Here is a 14,567-nt window from a genome sequence, read left to right as displayed (position 1 = left end):
ATCACGCTTTTTTCATCAATATATATTGGTCTAAGAGGTCCCCAAAACATGTCTTTAAAGTTTATGCTCAAAAAAACACTTTGAAATCAGATTTTGGTCTGCCTGAAGAACCCTCTTCTTCAGCCCTCCTCAGAACACTCTGTTTTCTCTCTGACCACGCCCCCTCAGGAAGTGGATGTGCCTCGGCTGTCCAGCACGTTGATCTAATGTTTACATGTTGGCTGAATATACACGGCTGCTCACAGATCGCGTTACTTCAACCCTCTGAATCTGATCCAGAATCTGATCCTGATGGAGAGGTGCCTGTAGCAGGACCTTTCTGAAGGATTGGTCACAGATTTAGTGTTTCTTGTTGTTTTATTTGTCAGTATGTAGACGTGTGTCTTGGTACACAGCTACGAACATGTAGCTATGTGGCTATGCTAACTAGCGCTAGCACTTATCCATGATAAATAAAAATCATCCACTAGATCTTCAAATCTGCAGACGTGGGGAGTAAAACCGACCTCTGCCAGAAAGGCAGCAGGACCTTTCTGAAGGATTGCTCACAGATTCTGTGTTTCTTGTTGTTTTATTTGACAGTATGTCGACGTGTGTCTTGGTACACAGCTACGACATGTAGCTATGCTAACTAGCGCTAGCACTTATCCATGATAAATAAAAATCATCCACTAGATCTTCAAATCTGCAGACGTGGGGAGTAAAACCGACCTTTGTGTTTATTAAGACAGCCTACAACTAGCATGCCTCCCTCCTAAGCTCCTTGTTAGCACACATTTGTGCAGGTAATGAAAAACAGAGGAGGGATTCAGTATTATTTTATACAGTCTATGGGCTGAACAAGCTCCGAGCTCTGACTCCGTGACAGACCGGATATTGTTGTTACGTAACAAAAACACGGAAGTCTGAAACGGCTCGTTTCACACACATTTACAGAAAGGTGGAGAAATCAGAACAGGGGCAGAATGGATTTTTTTCATTCTCGGGGGGTTTGTAGACATGCCAGGGAAACATATTTCAGGTAGAGAACCATTAAAAAGTCAATTTTGCATGATATGTCACCTTTAAGTTCTGTGGTGTGATACCTTAGTACATGTTGTACTTTTTTGGAGTTATAGCCCCCCCTGGAGAAAACTACACCAGGCGCCACTGGATTATAATTATCAAGTTATATAACGCTCATGTACATCTACAAGAAAAAGCCAACTTTCATTATCATAGCTGCTAATGCTATGGAGCATCAGCTCCTGAGATCTGACCCTTATGTTGGGTTGAATCCGTTTATTGTCTTCTTGCTGCTTCATTAAAACTGTCATCGACAACAGAGCACTCGCTAATTAAAATCCAATCTCTTATAAAGAGATAGTGAACACTGCAGATTATGGTTTATAACATTTTAATCAAATTATGCTAATCAAGTTTCCCCTCACTGGGGTCATGGATGCTTTCATTTCATTACATTTTATTGAGTCTTACTATTTCATCTCATCACACTCTCAATCACTTTCACTTAATTATTAACATGAAGGGATGGAGAGCTTTGTTTGGGTAAAACCTGTAGATATTTTTAGCAAACACAGAAGGCACTGCGATATTTAACTCTATGCCCAGTCCCTCTTCTTTGCCCTGTTACCTTGGAGACAAAAGGACCAATTACACTTTGGTACCACCACTCATTAATAAATCACAGAGCCCCAAAGTTATGACTAATTGATCAATGGAAATAGCGGGAAGTAGGAAATGAAGGTTGGACTCACGGCAAATCCAAAGGCGGATGCGCTGTGTCTCATGAATGATACAGCTGTGGAGAGAGAGAGACAGAGAGAGAGAGAGAGAGAGAGAGAGAGAGAGAGAGAGAGAGAGAGAGAGAGAGAGAGAGAGAGAGGAGTTAGCACTGATTGATTAGTTTTCATGTCACGGGTCAGTTTGATGGCATAGTAACAGATGTGATATGGACAGTCATTAATATGGCTGATATGGAGTCATTAATATGGCTGAATACAAAAACCTGTATTAACCAGTTTCATTAATGATGCAATATGTTTAGCTGCACATCCAATGCCTCATGTATAGTACAAATGATGCATATTGTTTGCAGAAAAACACAAGTTAATGATGCATAATTAAAAACACATGATGTAACTTTATAGGAATAAGATTATACCATATAAAGGAACATGGTTCAGTTCATTAGGATCAAATGCTCTCAATGAAAACACGTTCTGAAAGATAATGATAATGTAAAACCAACAAGAGAAGTTTAAAGACCGTCAAGAGAAACAGTACCAGCACTGTACACTTTGAGAGCTTGGTTGTGATTTTTTGGGACATTTTCTACCTGTTATTTTCTTTTCTTTTGTTGTCTTATACAGTGGTTAATTTATATTGGCAGCTTAACTGAAATACCACTATATATATACTAAAAATAGGTCAATTATACCAGCTCTGTACTTAAGGGTAACCAGTCATATCTCTTATCTTAAGTCCATTTACACATTTAAAACACAAGAACGTTTATAAAACGTCGAAGCTTCTATAGGGCACTGATGCTATTAGTTTTTTGGCTTGATGGTAAAGGCATACTAGATATTTGAATACTAGGAGATTTGAATCAGAGTAGGCAGTCCAAGGCCTGCCATTTATGACAGATGTATTAGTGTCACATTTAAAAACAGAAAGGCACCGGTGGAGAGTGAATCAGTTTCTTATCATACTAAATAAAGACACGATAAATCTTAACCATGTTGTTTCATACCAACAATAATCATTCAAATCTTCATGAACTGACTGTCAGGGCAAGCTATGGGTCTCTCAACTACCCATTCAAACAACACTGACATGTTTGATCTGAAGTTTATCCATTAGCATCCTTTTGAAGACGTGTTTTATGGACACATCACTGATTTCTGTCCACCATTCAATCTGTGTTAAGCTCTTAGTCCAAAATTCAATGTGTGTTAAGCAGCTACATGCTCCACTGTGTTCACACTAGTTAGCCTACTGTTGACCCGTGTAAGACGGCAAATCCATACATGGCCTTTAATTAGTTAAAGAGGCTTGAACTTGACGTGGGCTCAGAGCAGGCTTCAGATGGTGTTGGGCCATCCAGGAAATCTACAAACGTGAGAAATGCTTATCAGCTAACACAGACACCAGATTGGTTCCAATTGGGTTAGTACCCAATTGGACCCTGTTTGAAGCCTATTGAAGGCCCTTCATCGACCCATGGGCTGACCAAAATCCGGCCTCCAAACTAGGGAGCTAATATGACAGAGAGGATGGGCTACAATTGTATTAGAAATAATACAAGTGACGTTGTGTTGACTTGGCAGAAGTTTGTGTATAGCGGCCTCCTCTCCAATTTTGTTTGGTCAATTTTGTATTGTTGGTGTGTATTTTGACATGTGGGTCAATGTGTGCGCCCGTGTAGATGTATATGTATGTATGCTTGTGTGTTTCTGCGGGCATGTATATGTGTGCACTTGTGTGGACGTGCCTGTGCTTGTGCATGTCTGTGCAGGCAGATATATGTTGATATGGATAAGGGGGTACCTGCCTCTAGCTGAGGTTTTGGTCAGCTAGGCATTCTTTTCTTTTTTCTTTTTTTCAGTGATATATTGTGAACCCTGACTTTACATCCTGATGGGGGGGGGGTGACTAGGGAGGGGGTCCAATTATTCCATGATCACTCAACTGAGTATAATATGTGAATACGAATGTGAGAACAACAAATAAAGTCTATCTAGAAATAATACAAGTGGATGTGAGGTGGGACCTGAAGGAGTGCTTATCTGCAGAATGCAAAATTTCAATACCACAAATGCAACATTTCATGGAAAATTTAATTTTGGCACAAGAACTTTCACAGAGCCTGGCCCGGAGGCATGAGATGTTCACTGACACCCCTTTTTGACCAAGGCCCTTTTCAGGGCCGGTTCGGAGCCAATTGAGAACTGGTTTCTCATGTTTTGTGAACCCGGTTCACGTTGGTTGAAAAGAGGTATGAATGGCAAAGAGGGTCCTGTTCTTTCATAGCAGTGAAAGAACAGGACCTCATTTAAATAAATAATAAGACCCAACACTATTTACTATGTACATTAAGTTCCATAAGTACAGAGAGAGAGAGAGAGAGAGAGAGAGAGAGAGAGAGAGAGAGAGAGAGAGAGAGAGAGAGAGAGAGAGAGAGAGAGAGAGAGAGTAGATCAAACATAACTGGCTGCATATAAAATGGAAATGTTTGAAGTGTTGTATGTTTTTGTTGATTGCACTGTTCTGGTCTGTGTTTTTAACTCTGTAATGGTGAATGGTGCTTTATAAATAAACTTGCCTTGCCAGTGCAGCCCTCGTCTGGCACACCTGTGCTGTTATTTTACCCTTCTGCCTGTCCTTGTGTTACTTTCTCTCTCTTTGGCTCGCTCCCTCTGTGTTTTCAGTCTCAGGGGACAGCATATCGGCAGTTGAATCACCATGGTAACAGGACATATAAGGCGAGGCAGGGAGTTGGTCTGAACCGGGGCTTTCATCTTCATCCTCCTTTTTCTTCATTTCTTCATCCTTTGTCTTTGCCCCCTTTCCCAGTTTTTTTCTCCTGGCCTCTCTTTTCTCCCACACACTAAGGTTCCGACTGCGCTGACACATAAATCTGTCTTTTCTTGTCTCAGTGCTTCCTGTCATATCCTCGAGTGGTCGCCTGTTTGGATGATGTGTCTTTTATTCAGTTTGATGAGAGTGTGCTGCTCCACAATGGCAGACCTGTAATGACGCTGTGTTTTACAAATATTTAAAGAAGAGTTATAAATACCCTTTCCTTTCGTCAGATGCTTACAGAATCACTAATGCAAAAACAGAGTAGCCCACACCTGAACAACAGCTGCATTAAAAGAAGATGACAACAAAGAGGAGGAGGACAGAAAGAGAGGTGAGCAGATACAGGAGTGATATGTGAAAGATGAAAGAAGGTATTAAATAGCCCCAAGAGGAGAGGGCAGTCCTAGATAGACCCGTGATACAAGGCAGATGGTACCAGTCTGACTGGGTGGATAACACATGACTGCCCACACACACACACACACACACACACACACACACACACACACACACACACACACACACACACACACACATATGCTGTCCCTGTGTCTCTCTGTCTTTCAAAAAAACCAGACGCACACTCTCGTTCTAACTCACACACCCTCTTTCTTGATTGTCTTCTCTGTCACGTACAAACAGAGGGTTAGAGGACTCTCCGGAGCTCTATAAGCACTCCGACCCATCTGGAGAGCCCGTACATTACGCCAAACTGAGAGTGTTCATGTCGACACAGAATAATCAGACTCCTCCTTGCACTGTAAGTTACACATTTCCTTTTGTCGGTTAAAGCTGGGGTTGGTAATCAGATTTAGATCCACTTTTTGTTATACAGGTTAAAATGATCTTTATGTCCTGATGGTAATCAATACATAATGTGTTCTTAAAAAAGAGGTAAAAAAAAAGCTGCTATCTACAGCCAGAGTAAACCTGGGAAAACACCAACCAATCAGCCTTTTTTGGGTCCCAAAATTTTAAACCATTCAAATCCCGTCCTGCTGTTCTGCCCGCCTCCTGCGTGTACATTTCCCCGGCGTGCACTCTGAGTCCCCGTCTCCTGCTTCTGCTTCCCCTGACTCTACTGACTGCCCCTCTCACTCAACCTCAGGCCTGTCCCCTCTGACCCGATGAGGGTCTTTGCTCAGGACTGTAGTCTGGATCAGAGTCTAAAAAGCTCTCACCACGGGGCCTCTGACAAGCAAAAGAATAAATGACATTCAGTAAGTCCTACAGAAAATGTATATGTACTGTAGCGTCCGTCTGGACGCTGTAGGGATGACGAGCCGGTTCGTGAACACGTTGAGTTTTAATAACCGGTCACTGTCGGCCGTGATCACGCCAACCAACAAAACAACAATCAATGTTTGAATGAATGAAGAACTTCTCTTGTCTCTACTCTCTCCAGCTCACACACTCTACACCTCTCCTGATGCCTTCACTAACCGTCAACACTGTAGGAATTAAGAACATCTACACTGAACACGTTCAACAAACAGTAGAGCTGTTACAGTATTATATATGTGTTATAACTTTTCTCCTGATATCGTGTCACCAGTACAACTGGATAATGCTAGAATGACAGTTGTGAGTACTAACAGCAGCCATGTTTGTTTGTGTTTTTAACTTTCACTGTGAGAATGTTTTGGTGAGGACTGGTCAGTCACCATCATATGGTTGCAAGTCAGCGGCGCTCGTGCATGTGAGCGTGGGGGGTCGTCGTTTTGGAGGAGCTCTGAGGGAGTGCAGTTGGGGGTTTGGTGCAGTTGGGGGTTTGGTGCCTTGCTCAAGGGCAACCCGGCAGTGCCCAGGAAATGAACTAACATCTTTCCAGCTACTAGTCCAATTTCCAAACTTGTCCAAGTAGTCAAGTCTCTATAGACTGAGCTACTGCCGCCCCCATAAACTTGAGGCCATGATCATGCCAGATACATTAGAATTAGAATCAGCTTTATTGTTGTTGTACAAGTACAATTAAATTTTGTCTGACTTCTCTCCGTTTAAATACAATACAATAAAATAAAACAATAGACATAAATATAAACATATATATATACATTACCGTTCAAAAGTTTGGGGTCACTCAGAAATGTCCTTATTTTTGAAAGAAAAGCACAGTTTTTTTCAATAAAGATAACATTAAATGAATCAGAAATACACTCTATACATTGTTAATGTGGTAAATGACTATTCTAGCTGCAAACGTCTGGTTTTTAATGGAATATCTACATAGGTGTATAGAGGCTCATTTCCAGCAACCATCACTCCAGTGTTCTAATGGTACATTGTGTTTGCTAATCACGTTAGAAAGCTAATGGATGATTAGAAACATCTTGAAAACCCTTGTGCAGTTACGTTAGCACAGCTGAAAACGGTTTTGCTGGTTAAAGAAGCTGTAAAACTGGCCTTTCTTTGAGCTAGTTGAGTATCTGGAGCATCACATTTGTGGGTTTGATTATACTCTCAGAATGGCCAGAAAAAGAGAACTTTCATATGAAACTCCACAGTCTATTCTTGTTCTTAGAAATGAAGGCTATTCCATGCGAGAAATTTCCAAGAAATTGAACATTTCCTACAACGATGTGTACTACTCCCTTCAGAGAACAGCACAAACAGGCTCTAACCAGAGTAGAAAGAGAAGTGGGAGGCCCCGGTGCACAACTGAACAAGAAGACACGTACAGTAGAGTCTCTAGTTTGAGAAATAGACGCCTCACAGGTCCTGAACTGGCAGCTTCATTAAATGGTACCCGCAAAACGCCAGTGTCAACGTCTACAGTGAAGAGGAGACTCCGGGATGCTGGCCTTCTAGGCAGTGTGGAAAAGAAAAGGCCATATCTGAGACTGGCCAATAAAAGGAAAAGATTAATATGGGTAAAAGAACACAGACATTGGACAGAGGAAGATTGGAAAAAAGTGTTATGGACAGACGAATCAAAGTTTGAGGTGTTTGGATCACACAGAAGAAGATTAGTGAGATGCAGAACAAGTGAAAAGATGCTGGAAGAGTGCCTGACACCATCTGTTAAGCATGGTGGAGGTCATGTGATGGTCTGGGGCTGCTTTGGTGCAGGTAAAGTGGGAGATTTGTAAAAAATAAAAGGGATTTTGAATCATGAAGGCTATCACTCAATTTTGCAACGCCATGCCATACCCTGTGGACAGCGCTTGATTGGAGCCAATTTCCTCCTACAACAGGACAATGACCCAAAGCACACTTCCAGATTATGCAAGAACTATTTAGGGAAGAAGCAGGCAGCTGGTATTCTGTCTGTAATGGAGTGGACAGCGCAGTCACCAGATCTCAACCCCATTGAGCTGTTGTGGGAGCAGCTTAACCGTATGGTACGCAAGAAGTGTCCATCAAGCCAATCCAACTTGTGGGAGGTGCTTCAGGAAGCGTGGGGGGAAATGTCTTCAGATTCCCTCAACAACTTAACAGCTAGAATGCCAAAGGTCTGCAATGCTGTAATTGCTGCAAAGGGAGCATTCTTTGATGAAAGCAAAGTTTGAAGGACAAAATTATTATTTCAACTAAAAATCATTATTTCTAACATTCTCAATGTCTTGACTATATTTTCTATTCATTTTGTAACTCATTTGATAAATAAAAGTGTGAGTTTTCATGGAAAACACAAAATTGCCTGGGTGACCCCAAACTTTTGAACGGTAGTGTATATCTATAGAAAATGTGAAAATAGAAAAAGGTGCAAATATAAATATAAAATCGCCAGAGCAGTGCAAACAGTGCAAATGGAAGTTGTGAAGCAGAGGGAAATTGTACATTAGTGCAATACTGAGGATGAGGTAGCAGTGGTTTGAGTCTGTCTTTATGTGCACCCCCACACTGAAGAAATAAGGTGAATGCAGGTGAATTATTCTCATGTTAATTTGTCTCACATGTGCATCATGTTGATTAGCTCACTGCCTGCAGGAAACAAGGAGGGAGAGAGGGCAGTACCCCAGATGAGCCTGAGGCTGTTTTTGAAACGGCCTGCTATGTAGTAGGTAGTAGGTACTGCCTACAACATACTGGGATTGAATTTAGTCTGTAGTATGACTGCTCTGTTTGATCTGTTCTGCAGCATGCTGAGCCAGACCTCACTGGATTTCTGGTTTCTACTAGCAGAAGTAAACAACAGCCAAGTTGATAGATAAACTGCTTCTTTAGCATCACTTATGATTTAAAAAGTTAAGAAGTGGTTTGTAAGGAATTTAATAATTTTCACAGCACATAAAAACTGAGTTCCCCCCTTCAAAAGAGAAGATTAAAGAAAAAGTGGAACGAGCGCTGTGCATTGTGGGAAACAGTACGTGAGGCAGACTGGTCCGATGCATACTGTGAACTTTTCCCCAATCAGCAGACATCTGGGGAATTTTGGCATACTGCAGATTTTGCTCTTCTTCACATACTACATACTGAATTTTGGCCAAATCAGTACGTACTGCTAGTATAGTTTCGAAAACAGCCAGATACTTTAAGATCATTAGATCTGTTCAGCACTGCAGACAAAAGGAACACATTTATTTCTCTTAAAACGAAGAGCAGAGAAGCAGATTGTTAGCTCAAAAAAACGAAAACCCTGGTGCATAAAGCTCCTATGGGGTACAACTTGTATGAACAAGCTTAAACGCAAGCGCAAACCTACAAGTAAGAGCGTGCACCATGTGTCTGAAAGCCGTACTGCTTATTTTGTGTCTAATTATAAGGCCAGCTCTGCTCTAGAGATCTGCCTTGGACATACATAATCCCACTTTGGTGGGTAGTGTTAATGCTTAATGCTTTGTTCAGGGCCACTTAATCCCTTCCCTTGATCAAAAATTCACACTTGCTATAAAGAGGTTACAAGTAAATATGCTTTTATGGAAACAAAATGTATAATTTGTGATTGAAAAGTTCATGAAAAACTAAGAGATTCGTTCTTCAAAATGATGGTCCTGCATGTTAACCTTAGCACATAAAAAGCCTCTGTGGGATCTTGGCTGTGATTTAAGGTCAACATATAGGTAATGTGTTGGGTCTTGAATCTTGATAATAATTGGCCCTTAAACTTAAAGCCTCTATGTGTGACTGTCTACATTCCAACACCACATCTGATTAGAGTTCAGAGCTGAGACCTGCAGGATGAGAAGCACTGACCCCTAACCTGCCATGGGTTTAACCTCATTCTGTGGTTTCACATACAGCTATACAACTGTATCCTGGAATATCTGTGTCCATTACAACGAGAAATTCAAATCTTTCCATGGCCAACTTTTCTCTTTGTCTTCTTAACTTGTGACCCCAGCGTGCCGTGGTCAGGGGGGGGCATGTCATTCTTTTGCAACTTTCAGTCCATGTGTGACATTTTCTCATAACTCTGTAGATAAAGTATGATGGATTGCATTATCACATGGAGTCAACATTAAAGGGGAATTAGATGGTAGAAATGAATGATTAGATATGATAACATGTTTTGGAAAATCCCGAATCCGCAGTCATAAAAAGCTTTGAGGACTGTGCAGCTTTATTTGAATCACCATGAACTCTCAGAGCTGCCTAAGCAAATGTGATTAACAGATTCAGGCACATATCAAGGAGAAGGAGATGATGACAGGCTGAAAGTACAAAATTCATTCAAAATATTTACCAGTTTTCTGAAAATCAGTCCATGTGAGTCTGCCTCTTTGTGAGGAATTTCTCATTAAAATATAAATGGTTTGTCTGACCCTCTGTCTTCAGAAGCAGTGCTGTGAGTCAGCTGGAGTGGTTATCAACACTTTCACTAAAGAAGCACTTTGTGCACAAACACACACAGAGACAGGCACACACACACATATACACACACACATAGACAGGCACACACACACATACACACACACATAGACAGGCACACAGTGTTTTTTAGCTATATTTAAAATATATTCCAGCAGGAACAGATGTCCCCTCTCTGTGTCTCTGCGTACAAACTCATTTGGAAGGCTTCTTCATTAACTAGACCTCATTACTAAATGCAACTTATGTCTGCTCTTATTTAAACATGAAAAGTTTAAAAACTGTGGTGGAGTGTTTGATTTATTTGGTCATTAGGCTTTAAATGCAGAATTGTCTCTTGATTCTGTCTGCGTCTTATTTAAAAATGGTAGCTTGTCTTCTCCCATAAGTCCTTCATTTTCCCACCGCCTGCTCTCGAGCTCATTTCTATGGGCCAGCCGTCTGTGCGGTTATCGCCTGCCAGCAAATCGATGCCTCTCTCGGGGAGAGCTGACACTGTTCGATGAAACATCCTTTGGGTTGTTAGTTAATCAGGCAGGCAAGCGTGCGTGACCAGTGCTAACAAGACTGTAGATCCAGGGGAAGAGAGAGGGAATGGGAGAGGATGGAAAGGTGGGACTGAAGTGGTGTGGGGAGGGAAAAGAAGAGGGCAGGGTGAGACAGAATAGATGGAAGGGAAGGAGGAAATTATGAGAAAACAAAAGGAGAAAAGAAGAGGAGGAGGAGAAGTTAAATTTTGGTAGGAAGAGATGAGGGGAGAAGTGGGTAGAGGATTAAAAAGAAGCACAGTTGTGTGTAAAATGACTAATGACTGGTGAACCCAAACAGCTGCAACGTTGTTATTCTTTGACTTTGTTAAGTTTCTTTATTCATCCTAAAAGTAGTAATCCTCAACCTTGTAAGCAGATTATGCCAGTTTGGCTGTTTTACATGAGCCTATTGTGTCTTTGTGTTCTGTTTCTATGTATTTCTGTTCCATTCAATTATAATCCCCCCCCCCCCCCCCCCCCCCCCAGTCTATTCAGATATCCTGCCAACAAGCATAGCCAGAGCAGTGGTTAAGACTTGGCAGGAGTAGAACGCTAATTATCAGTGAGTTATGAAAGTACTGGGGCTGGTGCCAACACTTTACACCCATACTCTCTCTCCCTCTCTCTTCTTAGTGTTCACTTAGCGCTGATTACAAGCAGCAGATAGATGAAGTGGCATCTTATCGAACATTAATTCCATATCAGACTTTGAACTGGTGGGGGGTTGAGGGCCTGCGAGGAAGGCAGCGTACACGCATGTTTTAAATTCAAGTATTAAGAGTTCTAGAGTTAATCTGTCTCTTGCTGGAGGCGACATGCATAAAGTAAAGTTTGTCCCAATGCATATATGTCATGGATGTACTGAGGACACGTTTCAAAGTAATAATAATAATAATAATAATAATAATAATAATAATAATAATAATAATAATAATAATAATTGATAGGTTTTGTAAGTCGCTTTACAGAAAAATAAAAATGAAAATGAATAAAAAATAAAGCAGATGAATAAAACAGAACAAAGACAGAGGTGGGGCGGAAGTAGAGGTCATGTGTTGTAATTTTTTGAACAGGAAGGTCTTGAGGTGGTTTTTAAAGGTGACATATCACGCTTTTTTCATCAATATATATTGGTCTAAGAGGTCCCCAAAACATGTCTTTAAAGTTTATGCTCAAAAAAACACTTTGAAATCAGATTTTGGCATGCCTGAAAACCCCTCTTCTTCAGCCCTCCTCAGAACACTCTGTTTTCCCTCTGACCACGCCCCCTCAGGAAGTGGATGTGCCTCGGCTCTCCAGCACGTTGATCTAATGTTTACATGTTGGCTGAATATACACGGCTGCTCAGAGATCGCGTTACTTCAACCCTCTGAATCTGATCCAGAATCTGATCCTGACGGAGAGGCGCCTGCAGCAGGACCTTTCTGAAGGATTGGTCACAGATTTAGTGTTTCTTGTTGTTTTATTTGTCAGTATGTAGACGTGTGTCTTGGTACACAGCTACGAACATGTAGCTATGTGGCTATGCTAACTAGCGCTAGCACTTATCCATGATAAATAAAACTCATCCACTAGATCTTCAAATCTGCAGACGTGGGGAGTAAAACCGACCTCTGCCAGAAAGGCAGCAGGACCTTTTCTGAAGGATTGGTCACAGATTTAGTGTTTCTTGTTGTTTTATTTGTCAGTATGTTGACGTGTGTCTTGGTACACAGCTACAGCTACGACATGTAGCTATGTAGCTATGCTAACTAGCGCTAGCACTTATCCATGATAAATAAAAATCATCCACTATATCTTCAAATCTGCAGACGTGGGGAGTAAAACCGACCTTTGTGTTTATTAAGACAGCCTACAACTAGCATGCCTCCCTCCTAAGCTCCTTGTTAGCACACATTTGTGCAGGTAATGAAAAACAGAGGAGGGATTCAGTATTATTTTATACAGTCTATGGGCTGAACAAGCTCCGAGCTCTGACTCCGTGACAGACCGGATATTGTTGTTACGTAACAAAAACACTGAAGTCTGAAACGGCTGGTTTCACACACATTTACAGAAAGGTGGAGAAATCAGAACAGGGGCAGAATGGATTTTTTTCATTCTCGGGGGGTTTGTAGACATGCCAGGGACACATATTTCAGGTAAAGAACCATTAAAAAGTCCATTTTGCACGATATGTCACCTTTAAATGATTGAAGTGAGTCAGAGTTGCGGATGTGTAGAGGGAGAGAGTTCCAGAGAGTTTGGGCAGCAATGGCAAAGTCTCTGTCCCCCAAGGTGCGGTGCTTGGTTTTGGTGATGGGGGACAGGAGATTGGCATCTGATGATCTGAGGCGGCGAGATGGGGAGTGAAACTTTTATTGCTGATTTTACAACACCAGTTTACTTCTCAAGTTTGTTCCACTTCTATCAGAACATCAGAGCCTTCTCATATTATGCCCCTCTGTTTTCTTTGTTCTGCAGAAACATTAAAGTCAATTTCATGAAGGCTGCTGATGCTGTCATGCTTCATAACTATGACAAATAGACTTTAAGGCCACAGTCTGAGATACATGCACAGTGCTGTTAGACAGTGAACATGTTTTAAGTGTATTCCTGTCTTATACTTTCAATTTGAAGTGTTTCCATTTTTGGTTGAGGTCCCTTTAAGAGCCATAGGAAGCCTGTCTCAGGTAGTGATGTCATGTCATAGACATATGTAGGTGCCGCATTGGCTGTGCTTTCCCGCTGCTCCGAAACGTCAGCGTGTTCGCCATATTGAATGTGTTGGGTCTGCTGTGTAAACAAATACAAGTAGATGTGAAGACTGAGTTTTATGAAAAAAATGAATGTTCAGTTACATTTAACTCTCTTGGTTAAATTCTCTTGGTGACTGTTTAAAGGTCTGTTTCAGGGAACCCTTAGTGACTGTTTTAAGGTCTGTTTCAGGGAACCCTTAGTGACTGTTTTAAGGTCTGTTTCAGGGCACCCTAAGTGACTGTTATAAGGTCTGTCTCAGGGCACCCTTAGTGACAGTTTAAAGGTCTGTTTAAGGGCACCCTTAGTGACAGTTTGAAGGTCTGTCTCAGGTCATCCTTAGTGACTGTTTTAAGGTCTGTTTCAGGGCACCCTTAGTGACTGTTTTAAGGTCTGTTTCAGGGCACCCTTAGTGACTGTTTTAAGGTCTGTCTCAGGGCACCCTTAGTGACTGTTTTAAGGTCTGTTTCAGGGCACCCTAAGTGAGTGTTTTAAGGTCTGTTTCAGGGCACCCTTAATGACTGTTTTAAGGTCTGTCTCAGGGCACCCTTAGTGACTGTTTTAAGGTCTGTTTCAGGGCAGGCTTAGAGATTGTGTTATAAGGTCTGTTTCAGGGCACCCTTAGTGACTGTTTTAAGGTCTGTTTCAGGGCAGGCTTAGAGACTGTTTTAAGGTCTGTTCAGGGCACCCTTAGTGACTGTTTTAAGGTCTGTTTCAGGGCACCCTTAGTGACTGTTTTAAGGTCTGTTTCAGGGCACCCTTAGTGACTGTTTAAAGGTCTGTCTCAGGGCACCCTTAGTGACTGTTTTAAGGTCTGTTTCAGGGCACCCTTAATGACTGTTTTAAGGTCTGTCTCAGGGCACCTTTAGTGACTGTTTTAAGGTCTGTCTCAGGGCACCCTTAGTGACTGTTTTAAGGTCTGTTTCAGGGCACTCTTAGTGACTGTTTTAAGGTCTGTTTCAG

At 41.6% G+C, this 14,567-nt stretch overlaps 1 protein-coding gene across 1 annotated transcript in view; it reads right to left on the bottom strand.

The window, feature by feature from the left end:
* LOC117820167 (transmembrane protein 163-like) overlaps positions 1-14,567 on the bottom strand; it is a 153,804-nt gene that overhangs the window by 48,900 nt on the left and 90,337 nt on the right. Inside the window, exon 5 of the mRNA XM_034693848.1 lies at positions 1,758-1,801. Coding sequence (XP_034549739.1) covers positions 1,758-1,801 — 44 coding nt within the window. The remainder of the gene's footprint in view (positions 1-1,757; positions 1,802-14,567) is intronic.

The sequence above is a fragment of the Notolabrus celidotus genome, chromosome 10 (genome assembly GCF_009762535.1).
Source record: "Notolabrus celidotus isolate fNotCel1 chromosome 10, fNotCel1.pri, whole genome shotgun sequence".
Taxonomy (NCBI): Eukaryota; Metazoa; Chordata; class Actinopteri; order Labriformes; family Labridae; genus Notolabrus; species Notolabrus celidotus.
This window is presented reverse-complemented; position numbering and strand designations above follow the sequence as displayed.